The sequence below is a fragment of the Pituophis catenifer genome, unplaced genomic scaffold (assembly GCF_029215685.1).
Source record: "Pituophis catenifer annectens isolate HBS135680 unplaced genomic scaffold, rPitCat1.0.hap2 SCAF_1, whole genome shotgun sequence".
NCBI lineage: Eukaryota > Metazoa > Chordata > Lepidosauria > Squamata > Colubridae > Pituophis > Pituophis catenifer.
This window is the reverse complement of record NW_027256881.1, coordinates 40,427,655-40,441,251: the sequence shown is the minus strand read 5'-3', so window position 1 is coordinate 40,441,251 and position 13,597 is coordinate 40,427,655. Positions and strand designations below refer to the sequence as shown.

At 40.1% G+C, this 13,597-nt stretch overlaps 1 protein-coding gene across 1 annotated transcript; it reads right to left on the bottom strand.

The window, feature by feature from the left end:
• Nucleotides 1-13,350, bottom strand: LOC139320111 (GTP cyclohydrolase 1-like). Its single transcript, XM_070948264.1, has 6 exons — nt 13,038-13,350; nt 9,282-9,391; nt 8,846-8,901; nt 2,774-2,805; nt 2,041-2,125; nt 1-226 (listed from the first exon to the last, which is right to left on the bottom strand). The coding sequence occupies exons 1-6, from the start codon at nt 13,348-13,350 to the stop codon at nt 100-102; spliced, it is 723 nt and encodes a 240-aa protein (XP_070804365.1). The 3' UTR covers nt 1-99.
• Nucleotides 13,351-13,597: the final 247 nt, after the last annotated feature.

Genomic DNA, 13,597 nt, shown 5'->3' with positions numbered 1-13,597 from the left:
CTTCTAAAATAATGGCTCATATAAGGCAATTATAATCATCAATTGTATATGCTCCAAACCATTGATATATCCACAAGCTGCTGCTGCTGCTGCTGCTGTTTAATTCTTGATCAAGGCAAGAAATTCCTCCCTTGCTTTTGAATCTTCCCGGAGGATGCCGAGCATAGTGCTAGTGAGTGTTGTGCTGTTCATTTTCTGAACCCCCCTCATGATCATGCACATGTGTCTGTCAAAAAATGTTAAAAGAAGCATTTTTAGAACATTAGCAAACACTGTGAATCCAACAACATTCAAGCCTCAAACCCTTGATACAAGTCTGATTTAAAAAACAATAATAAAACCAATAGCAAAATTAAATATAAATTCTAGGACTACATTATCCCAGAATGTAGAAGCATGCATGTATTTTAATATTCTTCCTAATATAAAACATTTTTTTAAAAAAGTAAAGGAGAATATTTGTAGCTCAGGGTTGACATGAAGGGTCCTTGATGCTCTCTGAGCTTGTTTGTTTTCTTGCAGATGTTTCATTACTCAAACTAGCACTGATTAACACTGATGATATTACCTAGTTTTGGTAATGAAACATCTGCAAGAAAACAAGTAAGCTCAGAAAGCATCAACAATCCCTCATTTTAAAAAATCCATGTTTCCTAGGAAATCTACAGTATCTTGGTGACACCACAGTTCATATGTAAGGTAAAGGTAAAGGTTCTCCTTGTACATATGTGCTAGTCATTCCCGACTCTAGGGGGCGGTGCTCATCTCCGTTTCAAAGCCAAAGAGCCAGCGCTGTCTGAAGATGTCTCCGTGGTCATGTGGCCGGCATGACTAAACGCCAAAGGTACACGGAACGCTGTTACCTTCCCACCAAAGGTGGTCCCTATTTTTCTACTTGCATTTTTTATGTGCTTTCGAACTGCTAGATTGGCAGAAGCTGAGACAAGTAACGGGAGCTCACCCTGTTATGTGGGACTAGGGATTCGAACCGCTGAACTGCTGACCTTTCAACCAACAAGCTCAGTGTCTTAGCCACTGAGCCACCACTTCCCTTTACAGTTCATATGTAGGACTACTTAAAAACAAAGCTGAGTTTGATAGAGTTCAATGGAAGTCATTCTCAGATGACATATTTTCTTATTATCAGATATAATAATAAAGAATGGATAATTGCCCCCGATACTCTTGTTTCCATGATAGAAGCCTATTCTGGATCAAAGTGTTTTCCTTCAGTGAAGGAGCACCAGATGAAGTAAGATCAATTGTGAAAATGTTGAGATTTGCACTTCTGGGTTGCATAGTAATACCAGGCTACACACTTTGACACAAAACTGGACTCACTGAATACACACACTGTTCCACTGTAAATATATTTCTATTCCTGTACTTCTATGCTTTTGAAGCGCTATTGCATTACTTTTCAATAGTACTGAAAAGGAAATGGAAAGGAGAATAAATAAATTGGTAGTACAGTGGTTTAATGCAACCTGTTATTAACACAGCTGCCTGCAATTTCTGCAGGTTCGAATCTTACCAGGCTCAAGGTTGACTCAGCCTTCCATCCTTTCTAAGGTAGGTTAAATGAGGACCCAGTTTGTGGGGGCAATAAGCTGACTTTGTATACAAAAGTATGAAGGCTATTGCTTAACGCATTGTAAGCCGCCCTGAGTCTCCGGAGAAGGGCGGCATATAAATCAAATAAAAAAATAAAAATAAAAATTGAGAGCTACCTGGATAGCGCTTACCGACCAATTCAACCCTTACACACACACATTAGAGAAAAGTTTTGAGGGGTCCTTGGTCCAAGAAAACAAGCTCAGAGAGTAGTTCAACTCTGAGCTACAAATATTATCCTTTATTGGAGAATAATTTTACAATCTGGATGTTAAAATGCTTCCAGTAATGGGGCACCCAATTAACACTCTGCACAAATGTCTTCCAGTGCAATTAGCAAAGTGGTGTGTGTTACTCCTTGACTGATTACAGCAGAGGGAAAGAATTACAAATTCAACTAAACCAAATAAGGAAAGATGAACTTACGAGGCTTCTATCACCACAGCCACTCCAACAGGTTTCAGAACCTCAGTAATTGCTAAAGCAATCTGTTTTGTAAGTCGCTCCTGGACTAGAAATCAATTAGTGATTTATGAAAAATTAGTCAGAATGAATTGACAAAGTAAACGCAAAATTGTTCGTTAAGGATAAGGCATACAATTCACACTGGACTGAGTCGGGTCGAAATGTCTTCAAAAAGAACTTTTAATCCAATAAAAGAGAAAACTGTGAAGGAAGGGAGAGGCTTCCCTTCTTGCACATTCTGTCGGTGGAAACAAAACTCATCTATTTCAGTTGCTATTACAAATTTTGAGTTTTTCAATAAAAATAATAATTTATTTAAACAACTTATATAGATCTCCCATCCTGTGGCACATATATCTGGGTGGCTAACAATAATAAAACACAAGCAATGAAATCAATGCAAAAATTAAAAATCCCTGGAACCTTTGCCTTGGGTTAGCACAAGTTTATGTCCTGCCTTAAGTTATTTGTTTCTGGAATGAAAACTTGAGTTTTCAGTTTCTTTGCACACAGATCAACTTCTGGATTTCCATTCAAACAGGCTAATTGGAGAATGGAGCCTTTCTCCTGGTCAGATAAAGTTGATGATATTTTACAGAGAACTGTCAATGGGTCCTGGTCTGCCTTTAGCCCATCCTGCTTTATGAATTGTGGAATTTATTAAGCAGAGCACAGTGCCAGAAAAAGTACTAACCTTGGAGCCTTCTGCTAAACATTTCAACAATTCTGGAAAAAGGAGAAAAAAAGATGCATTAATGAGAGAGGGGCATTGATGGAAATGCAAATCAGAAAGTGATTAAGTTTGGAGTTGTTCGGATACCAAACAAGGAGAATATTCCACAGCAAAGAAGATAGAAAGGAGAGAGGAGTAGAGCGTAGGAAGAGGAGAGGGAGGGAGAGAAATGGAAGAAAGGGAAAAGGAGAGGAGGGAAGGGTAAGGGATAGGAGTAGGAGAGAAGGTGAGTAGGGGGAAAAGAAGAGAGGAGTGGGGGAAAGGAAGGGGAAGTAAGATGAGGTAGGAGTGGAGGGAAGGGAAAGAGGAGAAGAAGAAGGGTTGTTGCAAAATGAGGGAAGAACAGGTAGAAGAGCAACTCCGAATGTAATTAAAATGCCTTATTTTAATGCTTTCTTTAAGGAAAACATGTATATGTAGGATTAATTATGTATAGTAATTATGTATTATATGGACAGGGTTCTGGGTAGGATTAGTGCCGCCACATGTTTATTGGACCCGTGTCCCTCCTGGTTGGTACTGGCCTCTTGGGAGGTTACACGAGGCTGGCTCCAGGGGATTATAACTGCTTCTCTGAGTGAGGGTGCCTTTCCTGCCGCCTTGAAAGAGGCAGTGGTGTGGCCCCTCCTCAAGAAGCCTTCCCTCACTTCCGGTTTGCTGCTTGTCCCCGCTGGACGCTCCTTCGGGATCGTCGAACCCACTGCCTGTAAGAGCCGCCTTTTTCAGCAGAATGGCGGCTCGAAAAAACTCCGTTTCCATTAGGAAACGGAGATAGAGCCGGCTGGGGTGGGTAGAGTCCTCTGCCTAATCCCAAAAGTTTTTTATTTACTTTTGGGAGGGAGCGGAAGAGACTCCCCGTATCCCCAGCCGATGCTCCGGGCTCTGGGAAATCTCTGCTACACGCAGAGCTAGGGGGCAAAAGCAAGCCTGTAAATCTGTCAAATAAATTAATTAAAGAAGATATGAGTTGGACCTCTGATCCTGAAGCGCAAGTATTCTTTTTATTCTATTTTGCCTAAGAAGTGAAGTGAAGGGAAAAAAAAGTTTTTTTTTTAAAATGGCGATTGCTGCTGCGGCTTGAAGAGAGGCTGAAAGGGAAACTCCTTCCGTTTTCAATTACAAAGTAGCGGAATGAATATTTTTGGCTGTAACTGAGGCAAAATCTCACTCTCACTTCTGTTTTTTTTTTTTTTTTTTTTCTTCTATTTGAGGATCTGATATTGATCTTGGTTGGAAAAAAGTTGTTGTTTTTTTTTTCTCTCTTTTCCAGTAAATTTTGTCTGCGTGGAAAAATGGCACTGAGACTTATAAAACTAGACAAACAGGCAGTGGGGGGGGATTCCCCCATTAATAAATTACATCAACAAGTTTTAACTCTCCAGTCTCAGAAACCTGACTTTAATATAATAGAATTTCTTCTTGAGGAGATTGTAAGAAGGGATGAGATTGTGAATCAGCAACTTGAAAAATTTAAGTTGGAAATTAAAGAAATTGGTGAATTGGTGAAATCTAAGTTTGGCTTTTTGGATCGAAAGATTCTAAAAGTAGCTAAAGTCTTAGCAGACTTTATGACTCAGTTGGAAGCAAATACTAACTCTAAAATGAAAGAAACTGAGGAGAATTTGGATGACAAGATCCAAAAAATTAAAAAGGATTTGGTAAACATTCAGGATAATAGTTCAGAAGACAAACTTAAAATGGAGGCTGATCAAAAGTCTGTTAATGAAGAAAATGTACAATGTACAAATGTACAACAGAGGATTGAAAGAGAAGTTTTAATGATCCAATACAATTTTACAGAATATGCAATTAGACTGAGAGGTTTGCAGGAAGATGACAGAGATGATTTAAGGAAGATATCCTCTGAAATTCTGGCTGGGATTTTAAAGGTTCAACCTGATGAAGTGTTTTGCAGGATTGACAGAATTTATAGAATAAACTCCTGGTTGGCAAAACAAAGGCAATTGCCTAGAGATGTGGTGATTTATTTTACAGACAAAGAAATTAGAAATAATATTGTCCAGAATTCTTATGATTCTGCTTTGCAATTTCGTGGAAGAAAGATTTGGATTTTTAAGGAACTCCCGCCCAAGATGTTAATGGAGAGGAAGAAATTTGGTTTTCTAGTGAATGAGTTAAAAAAAAGGAATATTCTATTTAGGTGGGACGTCCCAGTTGGTTTAATATTGAGATACCAAGGAGTAAGATACCAACTGAATACTGTCGAAAAAGCGGAAGAATTTTATCAAAAAATTTTAAAAATAAATTTAACATCTTTAGGCATAATACAGGACAAGCAAAAGGAGTTGGAAATAAAGGGAAAACATCAAATTACAGAGGCTGTGGTAGATAAACTGTCTTTGGACTCTTTGGATACCCCAGCTGGACTGTCTATAAATTTGAGAGCAGTGTCATCTGATTCTAATGTGATGAACTATCAACTTACAGACAAGTGCGCAAATCAATTAGTTGATATACAAGTGATGGAAAAGACATATGAGATAATAAAACAAAACCAACAAGATCAATCTACAAAGCAGAATGACAACCGAACAGCTGATACACAACTTGTAGGAAGGAAATCTGGATGGAAATGCAACCCGCAAAAGAAAAAGAAAAGAAACAGATCTCGTAGAAATAGTAGTTTCTAAACCAAGCAACAGTGAAGCCAGGGATTTTAAAAAAAATAAATGAATATGTGAAAAGATATTGGAGGCGAATTATTGTTTAACACTATCTTGAGGAAAGTGGCAGATCTCTGCAATGCCGTGATTTTGGGATGTGGAAAGAGCCTTATACTGTTGGATTTGAACTATCTATTTTGGATTTCTTTTACCGATAAATATATTATATCTATTTTGAGTTACAAGGCAAGAGAGTCATGCTGGGGCATGCAGAAGATCTGGCTGTTACCCACTAAGATGATGGGGATTTATAATCCTGATGAAAACCACAATTACAACTATATGGAATATAATTATAATGTCACTCGGATGGTTGTTTTTACTTTTATATATACATGAGGATATTCATTATTGATGGGGGCAGAAGATGACTGAAGATTTTGAATAAACTGTTGCACCAGGATGCTATGTTACCCTATTATGGATGACGGATTTAATAATCTAGTGGAAAGACATCAAAGAAGATACTAAATGAATTATAAATTTAAAGTTATTGTCTTTTCTTTTTTTTATAAAATGGAATGTATATATAGACATATGTATATTTTAGCAGAGTGGGCAGTGGATTATATTTAGAATTGTAGTGCATGGTAATCTTGCAGGAAACTGGGTTGAAATAGGTTAGTTTAGTGATTGATTAGTTTAAGAAAAAGGATTTTTAAGTTATATATTTCGGGGAGTGGAAGAATTGGATAGAACTGAATAAATGTTAAATTTGGAGAAGGCTGCTTTGAAATGTTAAATTAATATATATAAAAGTAAAGGTTATGTTGTTGTAATAATAATAATATTTTATAAGTTTGGGGGAGGAGAAAAAGGGTAGATTGTGAAAAGCGGAGAAAAGCGGAGTTATAAGAATACTATGCTAAGGGTCAGTATTTTGAGGAGTGAGTAAGGGTATGGTAAAATATTATGTAATTAATTATGAATTAGTTTATTGTTGTGAAGAAGAAGTCACAGGGGGGGATGGGTGGTGAGGGGGGGTTAGGAAAGAAGGGAGGAAAAGGGGGAAAAACTTGTATTCGAAAAACTTTTTCAATAAAAAAAAAAAAAAAAAAAGAAGCCTTCCCTGGACCCAGCTGAATTAGCTAACTACCGTCCGGTCTCCAACCTTCGTTTTGTGGCGAAGGTTGTTGAGAGTGTGGTGGCACGACAACTGCCCGGGCACCTGGATGAAGCTATCTATCTAGACCCGTACCAGTCGGGCTTCAGGCAGGGGCACAGCACAGAAACGGCATTGGTCGTGTTGATCTCTGGAGGGCTCGGGACAGGGGTTGCTCCTCTGTCCTAGTCCTATTAGATCTCTCAGCGGCTTTTGATACCATTGACCATGATATCATGCTGCAGCGGTTGAGAGGGTTAGGAATAGGGGGCACCGTGGTTCTCCTCCTTCCTCTCCGACCGCTCGCAGTTTGTGTTGGCAGGGGGGCAGAGGTCGACCTCGAGGCATCTCGCATGGGGAGTGCCACAAGGGTCGGTCCTCTCGCCTCTTCTGTTCAACATTTATGTGAAGCCGCTGGGTGAGATCATCCGTGGTTTTGGGGTGAAGTGTCATCTGTACGCTGATGATACTCAGCTGTACATCTCCACCCCAGACCACCCCAACGATGCCCTTGATGTGATGTCTCGCTGCCTGGAGGCCGTGCGGGTCTGGATGGGGAGGAACAGGCTCAGACTCAACCCATCCAAGACCGAGTGGCTGTGGCTGCCGGCGTCCCGATATAGTCAGCAGGTGCCATCGCTGACCATTGGGGGTGAATCTTCGCCCCCCACAGAGAGGGCTCGCAATCTGGGTGTCCTCCTGGACACACGGCTGTCTTTAGAAGAGCATATGACGGCCGTGGCCAGGGGGGCCTTTTATCAGGTTCGCCTGATCCGCCAGTTGCAGCCCTTTCTGGACCGGGACGCCTTGCGCATGGTCACTCATGCCCTTGTCACCTCCCGGCTGGACTATTGTAATGCTCTCTACATGGGGCTCCCCTTGAAGAGCACCCGGAGGCTCCAACTGGTCCAGAATGCGGCCACGCGGGTGGTTATGGGCGCAACTCGTTGTGCCCGTGTGACACCCCTCCTGCGCGAGCTGCACTGGCTCCCAGTGGTCTTCCGGGTGCGATTCAAGGTGTTGGTTACCACCTTTAAAGCGCTCCATGGCATAGGACCCGGGTACCTTCGAGACCGTCTTCTGCCACCAATAGCCTCCCACCGACCAGTCCGTTCCCACAGAGAGGGTCTCCTCAGGGTGCCATCAGCCAAGTTATGTCGGCTGGCGATACCCAGGGGGAGGGCCTTCTCTGTGGGAGCCCCAGCCCTGTGGAATGAACTGCCCCCGGAAATACGTAAGATCTCCGACCTCCGGGTGTTTCGCTGCGCACTGAAGACCCTGTTGTTCCGCCAGGCAGGGCTATCAATATAATAATTTTAAATTGGGGTATTTTAATTTTTGGAGTTTTAAATCGGCCAAATTTATTTAATTATTTTAATTTTTAATCATTGTTGTGTCCTGTGTTTTTAAATTGGCTGTACACTGCCCTGAGTCCTTCGGGAGAAGGGCGGTATAGAAATAAAATTATTATTATTATTATTATTATTATTATTATTATTATTATTATTATTATTATTATTATTATTATTATTATTAGAAAATGTACATTTTATATTATGTGTATAAGAAATAAAACTGAAAAACTTTTCCAAAAAAAAAGTGATTAAGTTTGTTTATAATTGATCTCAGATGTGATAGTCATCAATTATTTTTACCTCGGTGATATCTCAGTGTGAAATATATATATCCAACCATGTTTTCTGAGTGCAGAGTTAAAACTCATCAATATTTCTCCTGGCTCCTGCCAGCTGATAGCTGCACTTTCAATGCCTGAAATTCCCTATAAAGACACTATACTGTAGCTCCCTTCAAGCGTTTGCCTGAATGAATGAGTGCTTGAAAATGGGTAAAGAATAAAGCTGTGCACAGTTGGGCGGTGCAAGTTCTTCAACTTCAAAGGAGAAATGGAACTTCTGTGAACATGGGTGCTCAAATATCAACTGACAGTCATTCCTTAAAATAGCTACATCTTTTCCTGCAATTGCATGGCTGTCATCTATCATTGGTAACCGTGCATTTCATAGCTCAACTATGAAATAGTTGTGTATGATGAAGTATTGTGTGATGTACAGTATTCCTCCCCAGTGTCTACACCCATTTACCTTTATGGATATTTCAAACAACTCTCATATCTAATAGCTATTCCATATAAAGAAAATCAGACACATTCATACCGTAATCTAAACTATCTGTTACTGTTGCCTTATTGAATAATGATTTATTACACAGAAAAAGAGTAATAAATACCTTGCAAGTTTACTTAATCCAACTACTTTTTTCCTTGGTAAATATCCAATGTGTACCTGCAGATATTAAAGGAAGATGAAGAATTATTAGTATATGCGTTCATGTATTAATATTCAATCCATGACTGCCTGTATTTCATGCTATGAGTTTTTCAGTTGAACTTAGAAATCAGTTTTCCACCCACATTTACTGTTGTACTCTACATTCAATTTCTCAGCATTACAGTGAAGAAGAAACTGAATATGTAACTGAAGCCCATTAATTTCATCCGGAAAAAAATGTTGCTGATACTGCTGTAGAAAATTAGTATAATTGATTATTACTCAGTTATTCTGCAAGGCATGTTACAAATAGCAACAAATTTGTTCCATTTATTATATGGTTCAAGATTATGGACATAGAATTCAACATGAGTCAATGTTTCCACTGTCATTACCTTGCCAAAGAAAGGAACCAAGTGATGTTCACAAAGAGAAAACATATCAATGCCTTTTACGATAACCATCTCATCATGGTCTTCATCGAAAACAGCATCATTGAGTATCTCTGGAAAAGAAAGAAATGGAAGAACATGATTTTTTCTCTAAATTTTATCCTTTACTGCAGAATAACTAAACAAGTAAACTGCTTGGCAGGCCTGAAGATGCAAGGAGAAAGATGACTGCTCTATAGCAACTTGCTAGATTCTTTACAAACTATTTTTTTCTTGCTCCTATCAACACTTTATTTAGGCACTTAATTCACATATAAATTTTATTTTTTCTGACTTATTTGCTTTATCAATTTTCCCCCAATTCTCTGTCTGGTTAAAGTATAAACCGACATCACAATCTGGTTCTACATGCAGCAAAATTTGAATACGATTCCCATATTTTTCTGGGCCTGGTTCCATGATTTTTATTTCTGCTATTGACATCATTAATTTTAATATTTATTTGAGGGACTGCTATGAAATTATGTTACCTGGAAGCTAAACTAATTATAAGGGATGGCTATTTAAAAATTTTAAATTATTTTAACAAAATTATTTAGTTCTTCAGGATTCTTAATTGAAATCTCCATTTGATTTACCAATGAAACTGGAAATATTATTCCCTTAAACAAAATTTGTTTTTTCTTTGCCATTACAGTTTTTGAGATCAAATAAACTAAGCTTGGTTTACCCCATTTACGTTTTGTATATGTATGATTACTGCAAGCAGAATGTACAGAGCAATTGCTTTTAATAATTCATGAATAGACAATTACTAACATTCTTTAGATTTTTTTAAATTTTCCAGAATAGGCAATTCTAATGTATGTGTTTTAATTCCATTACTGCAGCACTGGCAAATTATCAGTAAGTAAAGCCAATTTTAAGGATCATGAGAAAGTATGCAAGTGGTACAAGTCAAAAAGTGTTTTATTTATTTCCACTTTGGTGTTGCCTGACTCCATACCAATTCAGGGCTGTTCACACTATCAAAATAAATGCAATAAGATGAATTTAAAAATGACAATGTGGAAAATAAATCAAATGACAAATTTGGTCTGCTGAACACCCTACCCTTTTTCTAGAATCATATCAGAATCAGAGCCATCTCGCTCTCATGATAGACCTCATTCCAGAGGGTAGGTTGGAATAATTGCATTTTTGCAGTTATCCTTATAATTGAAAAACATTACAGAAATGTACAAAACACTATATTGGTTTTTTATAATGAAATTGTGTAGAATTAGGAGGCATGTTTTATAGCAAGTCAGACAACTGAAGTTGTTTCCTGTTTTGGAATGGAAAAAAAATAACAAAATATAAATTCATGATTTGGTAGTGATATTACATAATCTTATATGATAATAGTCAAGATGTATCAAATCAGGCATATTTCAGTTTTTCTAGATCATTACATGGCAAGATATTATTGTTAAAATGTAAGCTTGTAAAGTGTTTATTACATTGACAAATCAGGAAAATCCACCACTAAAACATATGCCAGCAAATTCAGAAGACAATTTTCTAGATGTCTACTCAGATGTCCTATTGCCAGAATGCTTATTTCTGTACAGACCTTCTGTACAGAGCTGTACAGAGGTGAGGGCTGGGAAGAATGGCTATAAAGCAGCCTATGAACCAGAGTGTGCAAATGAACTAAAGTAGGTGGAAATCTGGGAGTCCATCTGAGCAGTGGAAGCCATGAGGTAGGAGGAACATGCCTAGCTCTACCTGGTGTACCATGCAGTCATTCATAGAAAAGAATGCAGTAAAGACAGGCATGGGTGCTAATGCTATTTCTCAATTGGTGTACTGTAATCTGCTCTACACAAGCTGTCCTTGAAAGCCTCCTGGAAACTTCAAATGGTGCAAAATGCAATGGCCTATGTCAGTGATGAGTAACCTTTTTGCCATCGTGTGCCAAAAGCGGAGGGAATGTGGGGGGTTTGTACGCGTGCGTCCCACACCCATGATTCAATGCGCCCCATCCCCCCGCTTATGAACACACGACCCCCCCCCCACGCTCCCCACGCTTTTGGCCGGTGGGCCCGGTAGGCACATTTTTCACCCTCCCCAGGCTCCAGAGCCATTCTAGGAGCCTGGGGAGGGCGAAAATGGCCTCCCCCCCCAAGGAGGCCCTCTGAAGACTGAAAACAGCCTGTTTCCCGACTTCCAGTGGGCCTAGAAGGCCTGAAAATCAGCTGGCGAGCATGCACATGCATGCCGGAGCTGAGCTAGGGCAACGCTTGCGTGCCTACCAATATGGCTCCGTGTGCCACCTGTGGCACGGGTGCCATGGGTTCACCATCACGGGCCTATGTGCTTACAAGTCAGACCCATTACTGTCATATAATACCATTACTATGGAAATGCAGTGGCTATCAGTTAATTTCCAAATGCAATTCAAGACAGGGTCTGGCTATTCTGGGTAGAACCCAATATGCATGAAAAGATAAGTGAGGGTAACCCATTTATTAACATGTTTGGTAAAAGGAAATATGTAAGTGGGGACTCTCTTTGGATGACCCCCCTCTTATGGAATAGTGTGCACCTGAAAGCAAATGGCCCTTCTCTTACAGCCTTCCAAAAACCTGTTAAAACATGATTAATTCAGAAGGCCTTTGTACATATAAGATTTTGTTATAAGAAAGATGCAGCACCTTAATATTGGATCAGCATACTAGAATTATTTATTCTTTATTCTTTATGCTTATTATTTTATTATATATTGTATGCCAGCATTTTGACTGTAAACTGTCTAGAAGTGAGTAATAATGAAGTAATAAAAATAGTTCCACAAATAAAGGAAAAGAGACACTGGCAAAGTTTTATGACTTTTACCCATCATCAAACAACCTGGACTTTTGAATTATGATCAAAAAGACCTATAAGAAGACTATGCATACATATAATCATCAGGAGACTTCTGTTCAATTGTATCTAACAAAATTAATAATTTAAACTACAATATCTACCTTATTAACTTTAAATGGCAAATCACCAGGTCCACACTGATTCTGAAGAAGTAGTGTACTAAAAGCCAGCCAAGAACAGAAAACTGCAGAACACAGCTTGCTATCATCTATAATTCCCAACTAAAATCATTCAAGTACATCATGAACATCAGCCATTCCTGCTATGGTCGATATATTTGCTTACAGGCAGCTGCCTGATCTAAAACAGCTATTAACCAGCAGCAACAGACTATTTCACCCTGTTAAAGATGCAGGAACCAAATGCTGTGGTGAATCCAGATCTCAGCTCTGCCTCCTACCTACTCTGATAATATTACTAACTGTAATTTATTAACTGTATCCCTAGCATCAGAGGCACATTTACCTGTCCATCCTTCAACATGGTATATATGCCATCATCTGTAAGTAATAACTCACTGCTATTGACTGGACAAACTACCCAATTTCTACACAAAAAAAAATGAATGCAATATGTCATCAAGAATGGCAACGTTCAAAAATCAATGTGACTGCTGCAATTCTCACCCTTTGAGGATACTTTGCTGCTGACCTCAAAGCAAAAATTAATGAGAAAGGGAATCATGATTTCAGCACCAAACAGCAGAGTTAGAACTGATTAGAAGGTGTAACACTATTTCTCAAGGACCAGACAAAGTTTGCCTCATAGATGCCAACTAGCTACTTCATGGAAGAACATCTGCTGCTTTGTGGTCTTTCCTACAAGGGATTGAAAGGAGCGACTGACCTTCGACGGTTTCATAGTAGCCCTTGGTGAGAAACTGCATGGCTTTGGCCGCCCTCTGAGGCGTCAGCAACAGCCCTTGCCTCCCCGGGTTTTCGCCCAAACCCTGGAGGATGGTGGCGTAGGCCGCCTCCAGAACCGGGAGTCGCTCCAGTTCTTCCGCTTCCCGAGCGCGCTGGCCCTTCTCGTCCACCGTCGGACGCTGAAACTTCAGAGACGTTCTCCGCATCTGGCCGTCGCTCGGGACATCGAAGAGGCAGCTGGGATGCAAGTCCCCGTTTTGGTAGCCCTGCAGGTTCAGCTGGAGCGGTTCCATGGCCCGGCGCTGGCGGCGGGCGCGCGGCAGGGACCGGGAGCGAGGCGGGAAGAACAGCGGGGGCACCGACAACACCCGTGGATTGGGGTTGCTCGGGGTTTGCCACCGCGGGCGCCGGTGGGAGGTGGAGACCGCGCTTCTAGGACAGGTGAAGCGCTTTGATGCAGGGGGTGGGGAAGGGGGAGAGAGATTCAGAAGGGTTGCAACGGGGTTTGGCGTGAGCTTTGTGAAGAGAAGGCTGCGTGTG

Bases quoted from the DNA above. Each gene is read 5' to 3' on its own strand.
- LOC139320111 (XM_070948264.1), bottom strand. From the start codon at position 13,350: ATGGAACCGCTCCAGCTGAACCTGCAGGGCTACCAAAACGGGGACTTG. The intron at 2,806-8,845 runs GTATTTATTACT...TCCTTTTTCCAG, and splicing joins GGATTAAGTAAACTTGCAAG to AATTGTTGAAATGTTTAGCA. The intron at 227-2,040 runs GTAAGTTCATCT...ATTTTTTGACAG, and splicing joins GCTGTGGTGATAGAAGCCTC to ACACATGTGCATGATCATGA.